General features: G+C 46.1%; 1 protein-coding gene across 1 annotated transcript in view; it reads left to right on the top strand.

Annotated features, from left to right (window-relative positions):
• CNN1 (calponin 1) overlaps window positions 1-15,759 on the top strand; it is a 39,409-nt gene that overhangs the window by 10,750 nt on the left and 12,900 nt on the right. The window contains exon 2 of the mRNA XM_063119169.1: window positions 15,221-15,342. Within this exon, the coding sequence (XP_062975239.1) occupies window positions 15,221-15,342 (122 nt within the window). The remainder of the gene's footprint in view (window positions 1-15,220; window positions 15,343-15,759) is intronic.

Raw genomic sequence — 15,759 nt, 5'->3', positions numbered from 1 at the left:
TTTCTAAGAACAGGAAATGTCTGCGCAAAAAGCGCAATCACTTTAAGCAATAGATGCCAACTGGAATCTTCATGTGAACACACCCAGCCTCCCTTTACTAATTAGTTTAAAATGTGAGGATAAAACGGAGAGGAAGATTATGTATGCCACCTTGGAGGAGAGACAGGCTATAAAACTAATAAATAAATAAACAAATTGCACATGGGAAACGCCAATCAAAAAGTTCAATTTTTTCAGATTCTGCCACATCCCTCCTAACAACCGATAAAGTTTGTACATACTTTCCTCTGCATTTTTCAATTGGTGCCACGCCCATTGACTAAAACATGCTGGTGTGAATTTTGGAAATGTACACATTTTTCGTTACGCATTTTTCAAATGTGTGTGTGTGTGTGTGTGTAGTGCGCTGCAAGCTCGGAAATTGCGTTTGGGTCTGTTTTCAGTTCCAGGATGTGCGAATTGGGTAAATATGTAACAACAACAACAGTTGATGGAGCAAATCTAAGGAATTCCTTGCCACAAAATATCATGGTGGCGGTGTCTTAAGCTGGCTTTAAAAGGCAATTTTATGGAGGACAGGTGTATAGCTGGTGTTCAACAGGGTAGCTAAATGAAGCCTCCAGGTTCAATGGTAGTGTGCCTGTGAACAGCATTTCCTGGGCAGCAGCAACGGGGGAGGTCTGCTCCCTTCATACACTGATTGTGGGCTTCCCAGAAATACCTTAGCTCCTCCCATTAGGAGACAGGACCCTACACTTACTGGACCTTTGGTTGAATCCAGCAGGGCTTTCATAAGACATGGTCCTAGTGATGTGCCTGGGGTGGGGGGTAGGTTTTGCCCTCTCAATTGTATTGCAAGTGGAAGCCTGTTCACGTTGTCTCGTAAAACTCAATGGTAGTCCTTGGGAACTAAACCTGCTATCTTTTGCATATTCTCATCTGGTCTTTTCCTCTTAATTGATCTTTGGTTGAAAGAAGAAGAAAAAAGCCAGGAGAAGCAGTGGGGGAAAGGCACACAAAAATGGTGGAAGACAATGTTATCTGGTTTTCTTATGTCATTTGGGCCTCACCTGCCTCTAAATCCACCCCTGCCCATCTGATATAGCAAACAGAATAGTACAATCAGAACTGTGCCTGAAGGGGAAAGAACTCCAGCTGATTCACAAGAGTGAGCCACGCCACAACTCATGGGGGAAATCAGGACATCTGGCATTACTCCCCCCCCCTTCTGTCATCTGTCATGCATACGGCTATTTCAAGGATTGTTAAAGTTGTGCACAGCAGCGAAAGGCTTTCTTAAAAATAATAATCGTCAAACACGGTGCCCGCAAGTTCCCAATCAAATGTGAAAATGGCATTCAAAGATCTTTGCAAAGAGGCATCAGTGACAGGAAAGTTCCCCCCCACTCCCGCACTGTCTGTTATTTTAGGGATTAAGTTGCAAATGCAGCAATCAGTAAAGGTGTTGAGTTATGTTTCATTAAGGCCTCGCCCTTCCTTTCAGGGACACCAAAAAGGAGAAATAAAATAAATAACGAGGGGATCATAACAACAGGCCTAGCCCTTAACTCGTCCTCCAGCCAATCTTTCACACTTACGTCCTGTCTCAGTCCAGCACATCACAGTCTCTGAAACATCCCAGCAGAGGGATAAGTCCTGGTGGATCTGGGACAGACACATCCCCCATTCTTCTCCCAAGTTTGGTGAATTCCTCCTAGAGGGGACACGGCCTGTTTGGATTGGCAGGGCTCCCTGGCACCAGCTAAAGGTATGAAGCTGCTTCATATCCAGAGAGAGGAAGGGCCCCAGGAATGCGCACACACGCACACACACACACAGAGAGCTACAGCCAGGGCTGCAAAGCACCAAGAATGGAGAGGAGCTGAGCAGCATGGAAGAGAGAGATGCTATCAGAGCACCACTGAGATCCAATGCAGGAAGCCTACCCTTTACATAGGGTGACCATATGACCGGATTTGCCTGGATTTGGCCGGGTTTTTGATGGCAAAACCGGGAGGGGAGAGGGGAAATCCGGATTTTTTTTCAAAGAGCAGCTCTAATGGGAATTAACAAAAATGCTTATAACTCCGTCATTTTTTAAGATAAAGTCATGAAACTTGGCACAATGGTAGCTCTTAGGAAGGGCTTTAGTCATACCAAACTTGAAACAGATCCATTCACCCATTGATTTTTTAGGATTTTTTTAAAAATTAAGGTTTTAAAATTATTATTTTTTAAATCGTCATTTTTAAAGATAAAGAGATGAAACTTTGTACCATGATAGGATTTAGGTAGAGCTTTAGCCATGCCAAATTTGAAACAGATCTGGGGCCAGTAGCAAACCCTGTTAACAACAACAACAGCTTGCAATGAGTGAAGATACAGTCAGAAAAGATATTTGAGGGAAGGGGAGAATGTAACACACAGAGTAGAGCAAAAGCTTCAAAGTACAGCAAAACCCACAAAAGTAGGAGGGAGTGAAGTTAATTTCAGATACATTGAATCTCTCACTTGTTCTTTATTTCAGTGATTTTAACATTAAGATGTTATGTAGAACAGATTTGTCTTAAATGTGTGTTGTAAAATCAGACGTGACCAAGGCTACGTTCGGGTGGGCACGCCCCCTTGGTACTGGACATGCCCCCTTGGGGGCAACCATGTTGTCCTCCTTTTTGGTTTCCAAAATATGGTCACCCTACTTTACATGAAATGAAACTGAGCAGTTTGCAAGGGTTCATCCTTCTCTAGGTGTTCAAGCTCCTAATGGCAGTGACATGGTTCTGGGACGAGGCTGAGGGTAAGGTTAGCAACGAGCAATGCTTCTGGTTTATTCATTCCTTTCCAGCTGTGGTGCCAGAAGATTTAAGCTGACATTCCAGCCCTGATCTCTCCTTCTAGCTCTTCCTCTGACTCACCACTACATGACCTCAAACGCCTTCCCTTGCCTGTCTCAGAGCACATTCATGCTTACCTTTTAAATCATCACTTTGGATTCCACGGCAAGAGCATGTGCCATTCTGCCTGTGCACTGTGCTCATTTTGTATTTCATAGAATCATAGAATAGCAGAGTTGGAAGGGGCCTACAAGGCCATCGAGTCCAACCCCCTGCTCAATGCAGGAATCCACCCTAAAGTATCCCCGACAGATGCTTGTCCAGCTGCCTCTTGAAGGCCTCTAGTGTGGGAGAGCCCACAACCTCCCTAGGGAACTGATTCCATTGTCGCACTGCTCTAACAGTCAGGAAGTTTTTCCTGATGTCCTCCTGGAATCTGGCTTCCTTTAACTTGAGTCCATTAATGTCCTGCACTCTGGGAGGATCGAGAAGAGATCCTGGCCCTCCTCTGTGTGACAACCTTTTAAGTATTTGAAGAGTGCTATCATGTCTCCCCTCAATCTTCTCTTCTCCAGGCTAAACATGCCCAGTTCTTTCAGTCTCTCTTCATAGGGCTTTGTTTCCAGACCCCTGATCATCCTGGTTGCCCTCCTCTGAACACGCTCCAGCTTGTCTGTGTCCTTCTTGAATTGTGGAGCCCAGAACTGGACGCAATACTCTAGATGAGGCCTAACCAGGGCCAAATAGAGAGGAACCAGTACCTCACGTGATTTGGAAGCTATACGTCTATTAATGCAGCCCAAAATAGCATTTTCCTTTCTTGCAGCCATATCGCACTGTTGGCTCATTTGCTCTCTAACAACCTGTCTCAGTTCACGGGGAAGGAAAGAATTGCTCCCAAACCCAGAACCACCTGCACTCTTTCGCTTCCTTAAAGGCAGGAGTTATCCCCCCCTTTTCAACAAACTTTCTACCTTAGGGAACCCTTTCCTGCATCGTCTTAACTGCTGAGAAATCCTTATGCACCATAAAGAATTCCATGGCAAGGTTAGTTAGTTATTACAATTATTTGTCATACTTCCTTTCAGGATATAAATCCTACCAGGGCAATTTACACAAGAAATATATCAATAATAAAATCCCAATAAAAAACTTTCACATTTTATTTTATTTTAGAAAAAATCAACTTATTGTGGCACCTTAAAGATTAACTTGGCCACCCCAAACATAACTAGGATCCTTCCCAAAGAGTAGTTGGTGGGAAATGGCCTTGTGATGTTTGCCCTGTTCTGGATCGGGTCCGTAGTTTGGGGGTGCTCTTGGATCCAGAACTGTCATTTGAGGCACAGGTGAACTCAGTGGCAAAGAGCACCTTTTATCAGCTTAGGCTGATATACCAGCTGTGCCCTTATCTGGACAGAGATAGCCTAGCTACAGTGATCCATGCTCTGATAACCTCTCGTTTGGATTACTGCAATGCGTTATATGTGGGGCTGCCTTTGAAAATGGTCCGGAAACTTCAACTGGTACAAAACAGGGCAGCCGGTTTACTAACAGGGACTGGCTGACGAGACCACATCACGCCAGTCCTTATCCAGCTTCATTGCCTGCCAGTCCAGGTCTGAGCCCAATTCAAAGTGCTGGTATTAACATTTAAAGCCCTAAACGGCTTGGGGCCAGGCTATCTGAAGGAACACCTCCTCCCATATCTACTTGCCCATACCCTAAGGTCTTCCTCAGGGGCCCTTCTCCATGAGCCCCTGCCAAAGGCTACCAGGAGGCTACCAGGAGGAGGGCCTTCTCTGCTGTGGCACCCCGGCTGTGGAATGAGCTCCCTAAGGAGGTTCGCTTGGCGCCTACATTATATACCTTTAGACGCCAGGTGAAGACCTTTTTATTCTCCCAGCATTTTAACAGTCCATAAATAAGTTTTAACTCGGGGTTTTAAAATTTTAATTTTGCGTTGCTGCTGTTTACTTTGAATGGTTTTAACTTTTGTGAACCGCCCAAAGAGCTCTGGCTATTGGGCGGTATAGAAATGTAATTAGTAAGTAAATAAATAAATAAATAAATAAGTCCAGCTGAAGCAGGAGCAGATGTCTTGTGTTAACTTCTGCAGGTAGACAGGAGAAAGAAAAGATACACTCACACACACCCAAAGGTGGGAAAGCAGCTGGCAGGGGGGAGGAGAAAGGGTTTTGAGCAAAAAGAAGAAGAAAAAAGAGGAAGGGAAAGAATTAAGCAGTTCTCCCCTCCCAACACAGCCTTCAATGTTCCTTTTCAGTTTTGTTTTCATCTGCCTGGGAGATGGTTCAAGCCTCTCCCACAAAATTGTCTAGTTTGTCCTCCAGGAGATTTGCACTGTAGGGAAGAGTAGTGGCGGTGAACAAAGCATCTTTCAGGGAATATCTTTGTTCACCATTAAAATAATTTTCATTGAGGAACACATTTTATGCTTCCAAGGAACCTCAGAAATCCCTGGAAAACAGCCCGCAAGCCAGCGCTCTGCAATGCAGCACAGGATCCAAAGGTGTGCCTCTGAGTTCGCACGCTGTTTCATTGGTGCCTCTAGAACTGCCTTCCCCAGCCTGGCCTTCTCCAGAAGGTTGGGACCAACTCCCATCAGCTCCAGATAACTTGGACAATGGTCAGAAATTCTGTGAGTTGTGATCCGAAACATCCAGATGGTCCCCATCTGCTCTAAAACATTGCCGTTCCAACCGATGGCTTGGGTTGCTTCATGCAGTCAAGGAGGCCCTCCCAGGATGGGAGTAGAGAGAAAGGGCAGATGGGAAAGGCTTGGGTGCTGGACCCACAAACTGAAGTCCTTGCTTGGGCATGAAGTACGCTGCATGGCCTTGGGCAAGTCCGCCAGCTTGCAGTCCGCGCAGCATCACTGTAAGGATAAATGCAGCAACAGCCTTGTATGGGGAAAATGCCTCCCAAAACAGTATCATAAAAATAAGCAGCCGGTAATGATTTATCCAAACAGACCTGTGGTGTGCACCCTTTTCTCAGTAGCGAGAAACAGAAGAGCAAAACAATTCTCACCAGAACTAGCCTGAGAGAGATGTACCCCCAGAGGTACCCCCACCTCCTATGATGGAAGATACTAAGGGAGTTAAGTATTCATATGAGGGTGGGGGGGGAAACATTTTTTCAGTAGTATCTTCACAACCGTGAGGGCTAGAGATAACAATTCTCAGGTTGCATTCACAGAGAGGTCTACATGTTGCTGAAGCTAAGGTCATGTTAACCTCTTCATCTGCTTTCAGGAAGTGTTTGTTCAGTTTTCAGTTTCACAACCCAAAACAGTTTGTCCTCTCAGGAGCCCATCTGTGTAGGCAATGTGCATGTGTGCACACAGACACACAGTGTCCTGCTCTAAGCCACAATTGTGTATCATGGCAGACGGACCTCATTGGCCCATTCCACAAGACCCCTCTTACTGCTCTCTCTTTCTAGCATCAAAACACCCAAGGAATTCTGGACCAGTTCTGGTCAGGAGATGTCAGCACTCATTTAAAATTGGACAAAGGACAATTTTATTGACATTTTTTTGTCCAATTTTATTGACAATTTCATTTCGTATCAAGCGTTATGCAAGTGTAAAGCATTATATGCTTTTAGATGCCAGGTGAAGAAGACCTGTTTATTCTCCCAGCATTTTAACAGTCTACAAATAAATTTTAACTTGGTGTTTTAAATTTGTAATTTGGCATTGCTGCTGTTTTGATCTGGTTGAGCTTTTATATTGTATTTTATATCATGGTTTTATACTGTCGTTTTATACTTTGAATGGTTTTAATTTTTGTGAACTGCCCAGAGAGCTCCGGCTATTGGGTGGTATAGCAATGTAATAAATAAATACGTGTGCCACATTTCGGCCGTTCAGGCTAGGCCAAATAAGTACTGTACGTAGCAGCACATTTATAAGTGGAGGCACTTCTGAATCAGCACAGCTCTTTTGAAAACTATTGTCACTCCTTTTCTCCCCCAATTCCACCCAATCCATCCAAAGAAAGAAGCACCTTCCTCGGAACAAAAGGGGTTTTATGCGCCCCCATCAGGAACGTTTCTATTGATTAATAAGTAAAATGGGTCCCGTGATGACTAGTGCAATATGTGTGGAGGGGGCTAATATGTTTGTGCATTCTCCCCACATAGAGTTGCTGTTGATAAATGCTGGTCTCCTCTTATAGCAGAACTCAAGGTCATCCTTGAGTTCTGCTATAAGATTGATTGATTGACAGCCATATAAGATTAAATTGATTGACAGCCATTGCAGGACATAGAGGAGAAAGCTCTTCTTCACACGTTAGAGATGGGCAAATCGGTCACGCTTGTTCTCAGTTTTTCCACAGCCAAGCTCATTCCATACTGATTCCATGTGGGCTTTCCCTGCTCAACACAGAATTCCATACATATTTCTGTGCATCTTTTACATTGTAGGCATTTTTAAACGCACACGGCCATGGACTAAAACATGCCTGTGTGTATTTTGGAAATGTACAGATTTTTCTTTAAACATTTTTCAGATATGTGCATATTAAGCATATTGTGATCTCCATCGCACTAGCGGTTTATCACACACTCGCCATGCCTGCTTGGTATGCAGTTTTGCAGCCCGGGACTCACATGACATTGTCCCTGTCCTGCACACATCTTGCCTCTTCCCCTCCATGTTTCGTTTCATTTTGCAACGGGGAAAGTCTGGATTCCCCTCCCTCCATACGCAGTAAAGCTGCTCCTCCTTCCCGTGTACTGCTGTCCTCGTGCTATATCGGACCATCCCATTTTTTGTGTCTTGCTGATGATGAGGGTGGGGCCCCAGACGAACTCCCTGCACAGATCATACCAGGTGGGGTGAAGGGCCTGAAGACATGCCCCTAGCCCAGTTCCTCGGTCAGTTTTGGGGTAGCGCTGGCTGTCCAGGAGGCAGATCTGGGCCATAGCTAGACCTAAGGTTTATCCCTGGATCGTCCAGGGGTCAAACCTGTTCATAGGTGACACACAGGGGATCCAGTGCTCAGGCAGGGGAGAACCCTGGATGATCCCAGGATAAACCTTAGGTCTAGCTGTGGCCCTGGTGCACTTTGGTTCATGGTCCCCTCCTGGGCCAAGGAAGTTAGCAAGGAAAAGGCATAAAGACCATCAGGGGCAGAGAAACAGTCCAACCCTGCCCACATTGCTTGGAAGTCCGGTCGCTGCAGGGAGCAACTCAGCCTCTCACCTTGTTTGTTCCTTCTTCCTTCCACTTTTTTCAGTCGAATTTCACTGTTTCCGTTCTCTTCCTCCCTGCCTACCTTCCCTCCCTCAGTTTTAAAGAGCTCAGTGGGGCTTTTACACACACACTCTCTCTCTCTCTCCTCGGTTCCTTGAACAAGCAAACGGGGGAACTTTCTTGGATAGGAGAGGAAGCCAAGGAGGTCTGCATCACTTCAAGCTGTGCTACTCCTTGCTGGTGCAAACGAGCAGAGGAAAAGCCCTAATTCCCCTCCTCTTCATTCATTATTATTATTATTATTATTATTTATTTATATAGCACCATCAATGTACATGGTGCTGTACAGAGTAAAACAGTAAATAGCAAGACCCTGCCGCATAGGCTTACAATCTAATAAAATCATAGTAAAACAATAAGGAGGGGAAGAGAATGCAAACAGGTACAGGGTAGGGTAAGCAGGCACTGGGTAGGGAAAAACTAACAGTAGAAAGTAACAGTAGAAGTCTGCACAACATCAAGTTTTAAAAGCTTTAGGAAAAAGAAAAGTTTTTAGTTGAGCTTTAAAAGCTGTGGTTGAACTTGTAGTTCTCAAATGTTCTGGAAGAGCGTTCCAGGCGTAAGGGGCAGCAGACGAAAATGGACGAAGCCGAGCAAGGGAAGTAGAGGCCCTTGGGCAGGCGAGAAACATGGCATCAGAGGAGCGAAGAGCACGAGCGGGGCAATAGTGTGAGATGAGAGAGGCTCATGACTCTGTTCCTCAAGCCTGGAGAAAAATATATACAGGGCGGTGCCTCCTCAGTCTCGAGGCTGCTGCTCCCCACCCCCTTCTCACCTTAAGGCACCTCCCGAGTAAGGAGGCACCCCAGCGCAGGTTCAAGAAGAGCTGGCAGCTCGTAATTGCACACACACACACACACACACAGACTCATAGCTCCATCACACTGGGGGTTAACAGGCTCCCTACCTTCGCTTCTCCGCCCGTGTTTTCCTTCCTCAAGTTACTTCCTCTTTCAAAAGAGGAAGTACACAATGAGCAAGAGGCCCATTGCGTCCACTGTTCTAATGGCGCTGCTTCTCCTGCACACAGCAGGAGAGAGCAGCAATTCCGAGTTTTAAAAAAACAGACTTGATGAGGGTTTTTTTTGTCACGCAAGGAAGGCCAGAAGGGGCAGAAGGCGCGCGGGAGGCAGATGACATCATGGGAGGGACCTGAGCAAACTCCGTGAGTGCCCAGGAACGCTTGTTGGATGGAGCTTAGAGACAGAAAGAGACTCTACCATATTTCTTTGATTGTAAGACGCCATCGATTGTAAGACGCACACTAATTTCGGTACCACCAACAGGAAAAAAAACCCTAAGACACACCCGCGATTCTAAGACGCACCCCATTTTTAGAGATGTTTATATGGGTGGTGGTGGTGGAAGTGCTTCGAAGAAATATTTGAAAATGACCGACTCTTGTAAATGACCCTCACCCTGTTAAGACAGCTGGAAATGTCAATTACATTTCCATCTGTATCTCCAGAAATACAGTACTTAAGATTTTGGATCTTTCTGGAAAGGGCATTGCTGAGACATCAGAGTGGTGGTGGTGGTGGGTGCATGAGAGAGAGAGAGAGAGAGAGAGAGAGAGAGAGAGAGAGAGAGAGAGAGAGAGAGAGAGAGAGAGAGAGGCTGAAATGCAGTCACAGCTAACTACTCCCAACAGGAGACTTTGTGGACCAGCCCATGGTCACAATTAAAAGCAAGCACTTTAAAAGAAGAAGAAAAAAGCCAAAGATGGTGGGGAGGGTGGAGTGAAGAGTTTGGGAGGGGGGAAAGCCCTCCCATTCATCAGGCCCACCCCCGAATCTCCTTCCCTCCCCCTCTTGCCTGTGCATAAGGGACCTTTTCCTATGCTTGTCTCTGTATGTTGCTTGCTTATGGAGCTCTTAAGGGCTGGCTTCCATGCGTCCTCTTTACAAGCTGCAAGACCTGGTCCTAGTGATGTGCTCTAGTGATGTGCCTGGGGTGGGGGTAGGTTTTGCCCTCTCATCTGTATCACGAGAGCCTAATAATTTTGTCCCATAGAATTCAATGGTAGTCTTTGAGAACTAAACCTGCTTTCATATCCTCATCCATTCAACTGTATAGTCACAACCTTATTATTATTTTATTATTTATTTATATAGCACCATCAATGTACATGGTGCTGTACAGATAACACAGTAAATAGCAAGACCCTGCCGCATAGGCTTACAATCTAATAAAGTTGTAGTAAACAATGAGGAGGGAAGGAGAATGCGAACAGGCACAGGGAAGTGTAAACAGGCACCGGGTAGGGTGAAGCTAAACAGTATAGAGTCAGAACAAACTCAATATTTGAAGGCTATAGGGAAAAGAAAAGTTTTTAGCTGAGTTTTAAAAGCAGTGATTGAGTTTGTAGTTCTCAAGTGTTCTGGAAGAGCGTTCCAGGCGTAAGGGGCAGCAGAAGAAATTCTTGGGGTGCTTTCAGACACAGGGCTCCTAGTGTCACCAATCAGAAGGAATTGTGCAGCTATTCTATCTTTTCCTCCTTAACTGAGTGTTGTTGCTGTAAGGGGAGCAAAAGAAGAAGCCGTGGGAAAAAGAAAAAAGTGGAAGATAATGTCATCTGGTCTTCCTGTAAAATTCTGTCAATGGGGCAAGGTGACCACACATTAAAAACCTCATCTGGACGCACCATAATTACAGTAGAAACAGACCCCGGAATTGGCTTTTATAGAGGTATCAGTAGGGACTTGCAACAAAATATTGGTGTATGGAGTGTTCCTACTTAGGATCCCAGGCAAGCAGCTCTGTCCTTTTCCAGGATACTCCATTCTCCCCACCACCACAGTCAGCATCCTGTGCCCAATGAACATGCTCAGAATATTTTGAGTTTTTTCCATGTTACTTTTCCCCCCCTAAAGATTTTTTTTTGGTAGACCTGCAAACATTGGGGTTCTCCCAAGCCTGTGAATACCTTCATCTTGTGCATGGGTGGTGCCATTTTGGCTACCCTAGAATACAAATTCGTAGAATGAATTTCCTATTAGTATATACTGTATGTATAGTGGTCTTTCCCCACACCTACTATACATTCCAGACAGAGCAGAAAATCCGCTGCCATGTAAGCCTGACTTCTCTGTTCAACATGGCTGACAATACAACATGGATTAAATACAGGTGCGTTTTTTAAAAAAGTGGAACAAGTAAAGACTGCATGGCATAGTAAAGCTACAATCAGCCAAGGCCATTTTCAAGATGATCTCATCTGCTGTTGCCCCACAAAAATAATCTGTGTGACCCCCTTCAAAGTGGGCGACGACGACAACAGAGGAAAGCACAAACCGGCTGCCTGTGCAGCAATCTGATTTTAATGACTTAATCATCTGGCCTTTTGGATGGCAGAGCATGTGGACCTTTCAAAAGGCCAAAATACCGTCGTGGGTTTTTTCTAAACAAGCCAGCAGATCATAAACTCCTCAAAGCTATCTTCCATCACTCGGGCTGCATATTCCCCGGAGGTCCATAGAATCCAGGACCCTAGTTGCTGGGAGAGGTGGGAAAGCCCTTAGAAGGACTGCCAGGGCCTGGTTTGCAGCTCCGTTTCCAAATAAAGAGGCAAACTAGCGCCAAGGTTGCTTTTCCCAGAGGTACATTAAAAACCCAAATGCTGGTGACACGTCACTCTCGATAGTTTAAGCATCTGCAGCATTGGTATACACTCTAGCATTTTGCAGATGAAACTCATGGACTTGTAATATACTCATTTGAAGGATCACTGTCGGAGTACTCTCTCTCTCTCTCTCTCTCTCTCTCTCTCTCTCTCTCTCACACACACACACACACACACACACACACACACACACACACACCTGCACCCACACTACATGCAGTGGCGTAGTGGTACATTTTGAAGTGCAGGAATTCATTTTTGTAAACCGCCCAGAGAGCTTCGGCTATTGGGTGATATAAAAATGTAATAAATAAATAAATAAAAAATTACAACTCCCCATAGCCCAAGGAGAAGCCAAAAATGTAGGGTACTGTGTCTATAGAACCCTCTTGTGCAAGCACTGAGTCATTACTGACTCTTGGAGGGACGCCAGCTTTCGCTGACGTTTTCTTGGCAGGCCTTCTAGCGGGGTGGTTTGCTGTTGCCTTCCCCGGCCGTGATTACCTTTCCCCCAGCTAGCTGGGTACTCATTTACCGACCTCGGGAGGATGGAAGGCTGAGTCGACCCGAGCCAGCTGCCTGAAACCAGCTTCTGCTGGGATCAAACTCAGGCCATGGGGAGAGTTTCGCACAAATCAATTCTAGCCATTTTTAACCCTACTAAGAGCAGATCTTTGATCAAGCTATAGGGTCTTCATTCATTACGACATGAATACCTCACAGCAAGACATTGGTCTGGTTCCCATGATCAAATAAGCATCGTAGCTAAAATAACAACCACCCATGGGTTATTTGGGGATGTTTCCCCCTCAAATAAGCCGTGCCACCCAGGTTCGGCTGACGCAAGCTGCACCCAGGCGGATACTTAGGAAAATAGTTTTGTGTGAAAACTATTGTGTGAAAATAGTGTGAACCGGGTCATTGTTGCTGGGACTAATGATTGCAGCTATGCTCAAAGGGAACGGGACGGCAGATGACATCAGTGTCTCTGCTAATAAAAAAGTACTGCATGCCTGTGAGCTCTGGTTCTGCTACACTACGGATTACATGTGGCTGTAAGGCTCTTCGCAGCTTGCTCAACACTATATTAATTTCCTCGGCAATAATTTGTCCTGCATGTGCTTCAGAAAGAGGGTGTATTGATGAACTGATGGTATCCAGTTTTTATTAACTAGCTGTACCTGGCGTAACATACGCCATTGTAGCTTATCTTAAAGTTTATTAATTAAATATCATCACGGGGGCGCGGGGTGCTTGGAGGTCGCTGATACAACGGCATCTGGCAGACCTGGGGGGCAGGGAGGTTGGGGTGAGGGGCAGCAGGTGTCCCCCTCTCCCCGGGGTTCCTGTCAGCCTTAGGCAGCCCGCCCAGCTCGCATGAGATTAGGCCGGGGCCTGGGCTTGCAGCAGGCGAGCAGCCTCCCAACTGGCCACCAAGGGCCACGCCCGTGCCTCGCTCATGCTCTGGACCATGACGCTGACCCCTTCGTGGGGAGGGGGGAGTGAAGAGGCAGAACGGGGGAGGTAGAATTATAGAATAGCAGAGTTGGAAGGGGCCTACAAGGCCATCGAGTCCAACCCCCTGCTCAATGCAGGAATCCACCCTAAAGTAGGGTGACCAACTGTCAGGATTTCCCCGGATTTGTCCTGGTTTTTGTTCTTTCCATGGTGTCAGGGGGGATTTTCTATAATTTTCAATAATGTCCTGGAATGACACACCTTCCCCTTTAAGGCTGCCATTAGCATGGCAGGAGGGAATGACATGCTTTCTTGAGGCACATCATTCCCCCACCCCGAGCTCCAATTGAGGTCTTAAAGGGGAAAGTGGGTCATTCGTGGACATTATAGAAAAGGCCCCAATTGGAGTGGATGGTGGTGGTGCAGAATGAAATCCTTTCCCCCCCCTCCACTCCAATCAGGTTCTTTAAGGTGGCGGGGGAATAACGTACTTTCTGCAGGACTCAGAAAGCTGCTTCCCCACACACACACTAGGTGTCCTCTTTTTTAGTTTCCCAAATATGGTCACCCTACCCTAAAGCATCCCCGACAGATGCTTGTCCAGCTGCCTCTTGAAGGCCTCGAGTGTGGGAGAGCCCACAACCTCCCTAGGTAACTGATTCCATTGTTGTACTGCTCTAACAGTCAGGAAGTTTTTCCTGATGTCCAGCCGGAATCTGGCTTCCTTTATCTTGAGCCCGTTATTCCGTGTCCTGCGCTCTGGGAGGATCGAGAAGAGATCCCGGCCCTCCTCTGTGTGACAACCTTTGAAGTATTTGAAGAGTGCTATCATGTCTTCCCTCAATCTTCTCTTCTCCAGGCTAAACATGCCCAGTTCTTTCAGTCTCTCTTCATAGGGCTTTGTAGGATTACCTAGGAAAGCCCAGAGGGGCGAGGTGCTAAGCAACCTGTATCAGCTGACGTTACACGTTGATACTGTTGCTTAGCAACCTGTATCAGCTGAAGCCTTTACAGAAACATACCTAAGTGTTTTAGATAGATAGATGACCAAAATATCAAAATAAATATTTGCAGCCTGCTCCTATATATCTGCCTTCCACAGCCTGGAGTCCTCCTGATGTGTTGGAGTGCCATGTTCCAACATCCATGAATTCCAAAGAACTGAAGGGCATCCAGTGTGCTGAATAATTTGCATATTACCCATGATATTTTATCTACTTTAAAGGGGAATGAGAGCGGCCCTTTAGTTGAACTCCCCCCCCCCCAAAAGGTTCTGCTAATTTAAGCCTCAAAATTCTATTGCTTAAATAAAAAAAAATAACCCTGTTGAGCTTATAACTTGAAACTTGGCATCCCTGGGGCTGTCTTGACATCATCTTTGCCCCAGGATGGCTCTGAATCCGCGCTTCGTCAATTAGATGACACAGCTGTAGATTCAAAGCCTCCCCGGGGCAAAGAGGCCAAGATGGGCGGCTGAAAAGTTGGGGTCTTACCCCGACTTTTCCAGCCAGAGTGAGGTCAGCCCGGCTCCTCTGCCAGTCTGAGAGTGCCCAATCACAAGCATGCAATAAATCGCTCATTTGGAGGAGCCCATGTCCCAGCCCGAGTGTAGAAAATGCATAAGTCTGAATCCAACCCAGGATTGCTGTATTTTTGTACAAACGTTTTGCATTTCTTTGATGAATATGAGCACATCTTGACCACAATGCTTCCTTATGATCTAAAGTGTTATACACCTTTACCTATTTACACCTGAACCTTAATTCTCAGAATTGACCAGAGATTGGAAAGAATCAGTACCAGAGACCTCTTTTGCAAATGGTTAGAACTGCATCAGTGGAGACACCAAGTGACATCTGGACATTGCCCGGCCGGAAGAGGCCTCTCCACTGAGCTGGAGATTGTAGCCTTCTGCTGAAAACACTTTTGGGGGCTGCACAAATCCCACTAAAAGGGCTGGGTGTTTCTGGAACTTTGTTGACTGTATGGCCTAACTCCAAAATACTCTTTTCCTCTCTACAGCTTGCGCAGAAATATGATCCCCAGCGGGAGCATGAACTGAGGCAATGGATTGAGGAAGTGACAGGGAAGCGCATCGGAGACAACTTCATGGAAAGCTTGAAAGATGGAGTCATCCTGTGCGAGTAAGGAGCCGTGTGTGTGTGTGTGGTAGGGGAGGCTTGTTCCCCAAAAGTGGGTGGGAAAAGGAAGCCTAGCGTCAGCACTAGGCACTAGTATTTGGTAACCTGTATGAGATGTGGGTGGTTTGTGAAGGGTGAAGACCGAAAAATAACAATCCACACTTAGAATCATAGAATAGCAGGGTTGGAAGGGACCTACAAGGCCATCGAGTCCAACCCCCTGCTCAATGCAGGGATCCACCCTAAAGCATCCCTGACAGATGGTTGTCCAGCCGCCTCCTGAATGCCTCTAGTGTGGGAGAGCCCACAACCTCCCTAGGTAACTGGTTCCATTGTCGTACTGCTCTAACAGTCAGGAAGTTTTTCCTGACGTCCAGCTGGAATCTGGCTTCCTTTAACTTGAGCCCGTTATTCCGTGTC

The sequence above is a fragment of the Elgaria multicarinata genome, chromosome 3 (genome assembly GCF_023053635.1).
Source record: "Elgaria multicarinata webbii isolate HBS135686 ecotype San Diego chromosome 3, rElgMul1.1.pri, whole genome shotgun sequence".
Lineage (NCBI taxonomy): Eukaryota > Metazoa > Chordata > Lepidosauria > Squamata > Anguidae > Elgaria > Elgaria multicarinata.
Note: the sequence above shows the minus strand (reverse complement) of the source record. Positions and strands in the feature narration are given on the sequence as shown.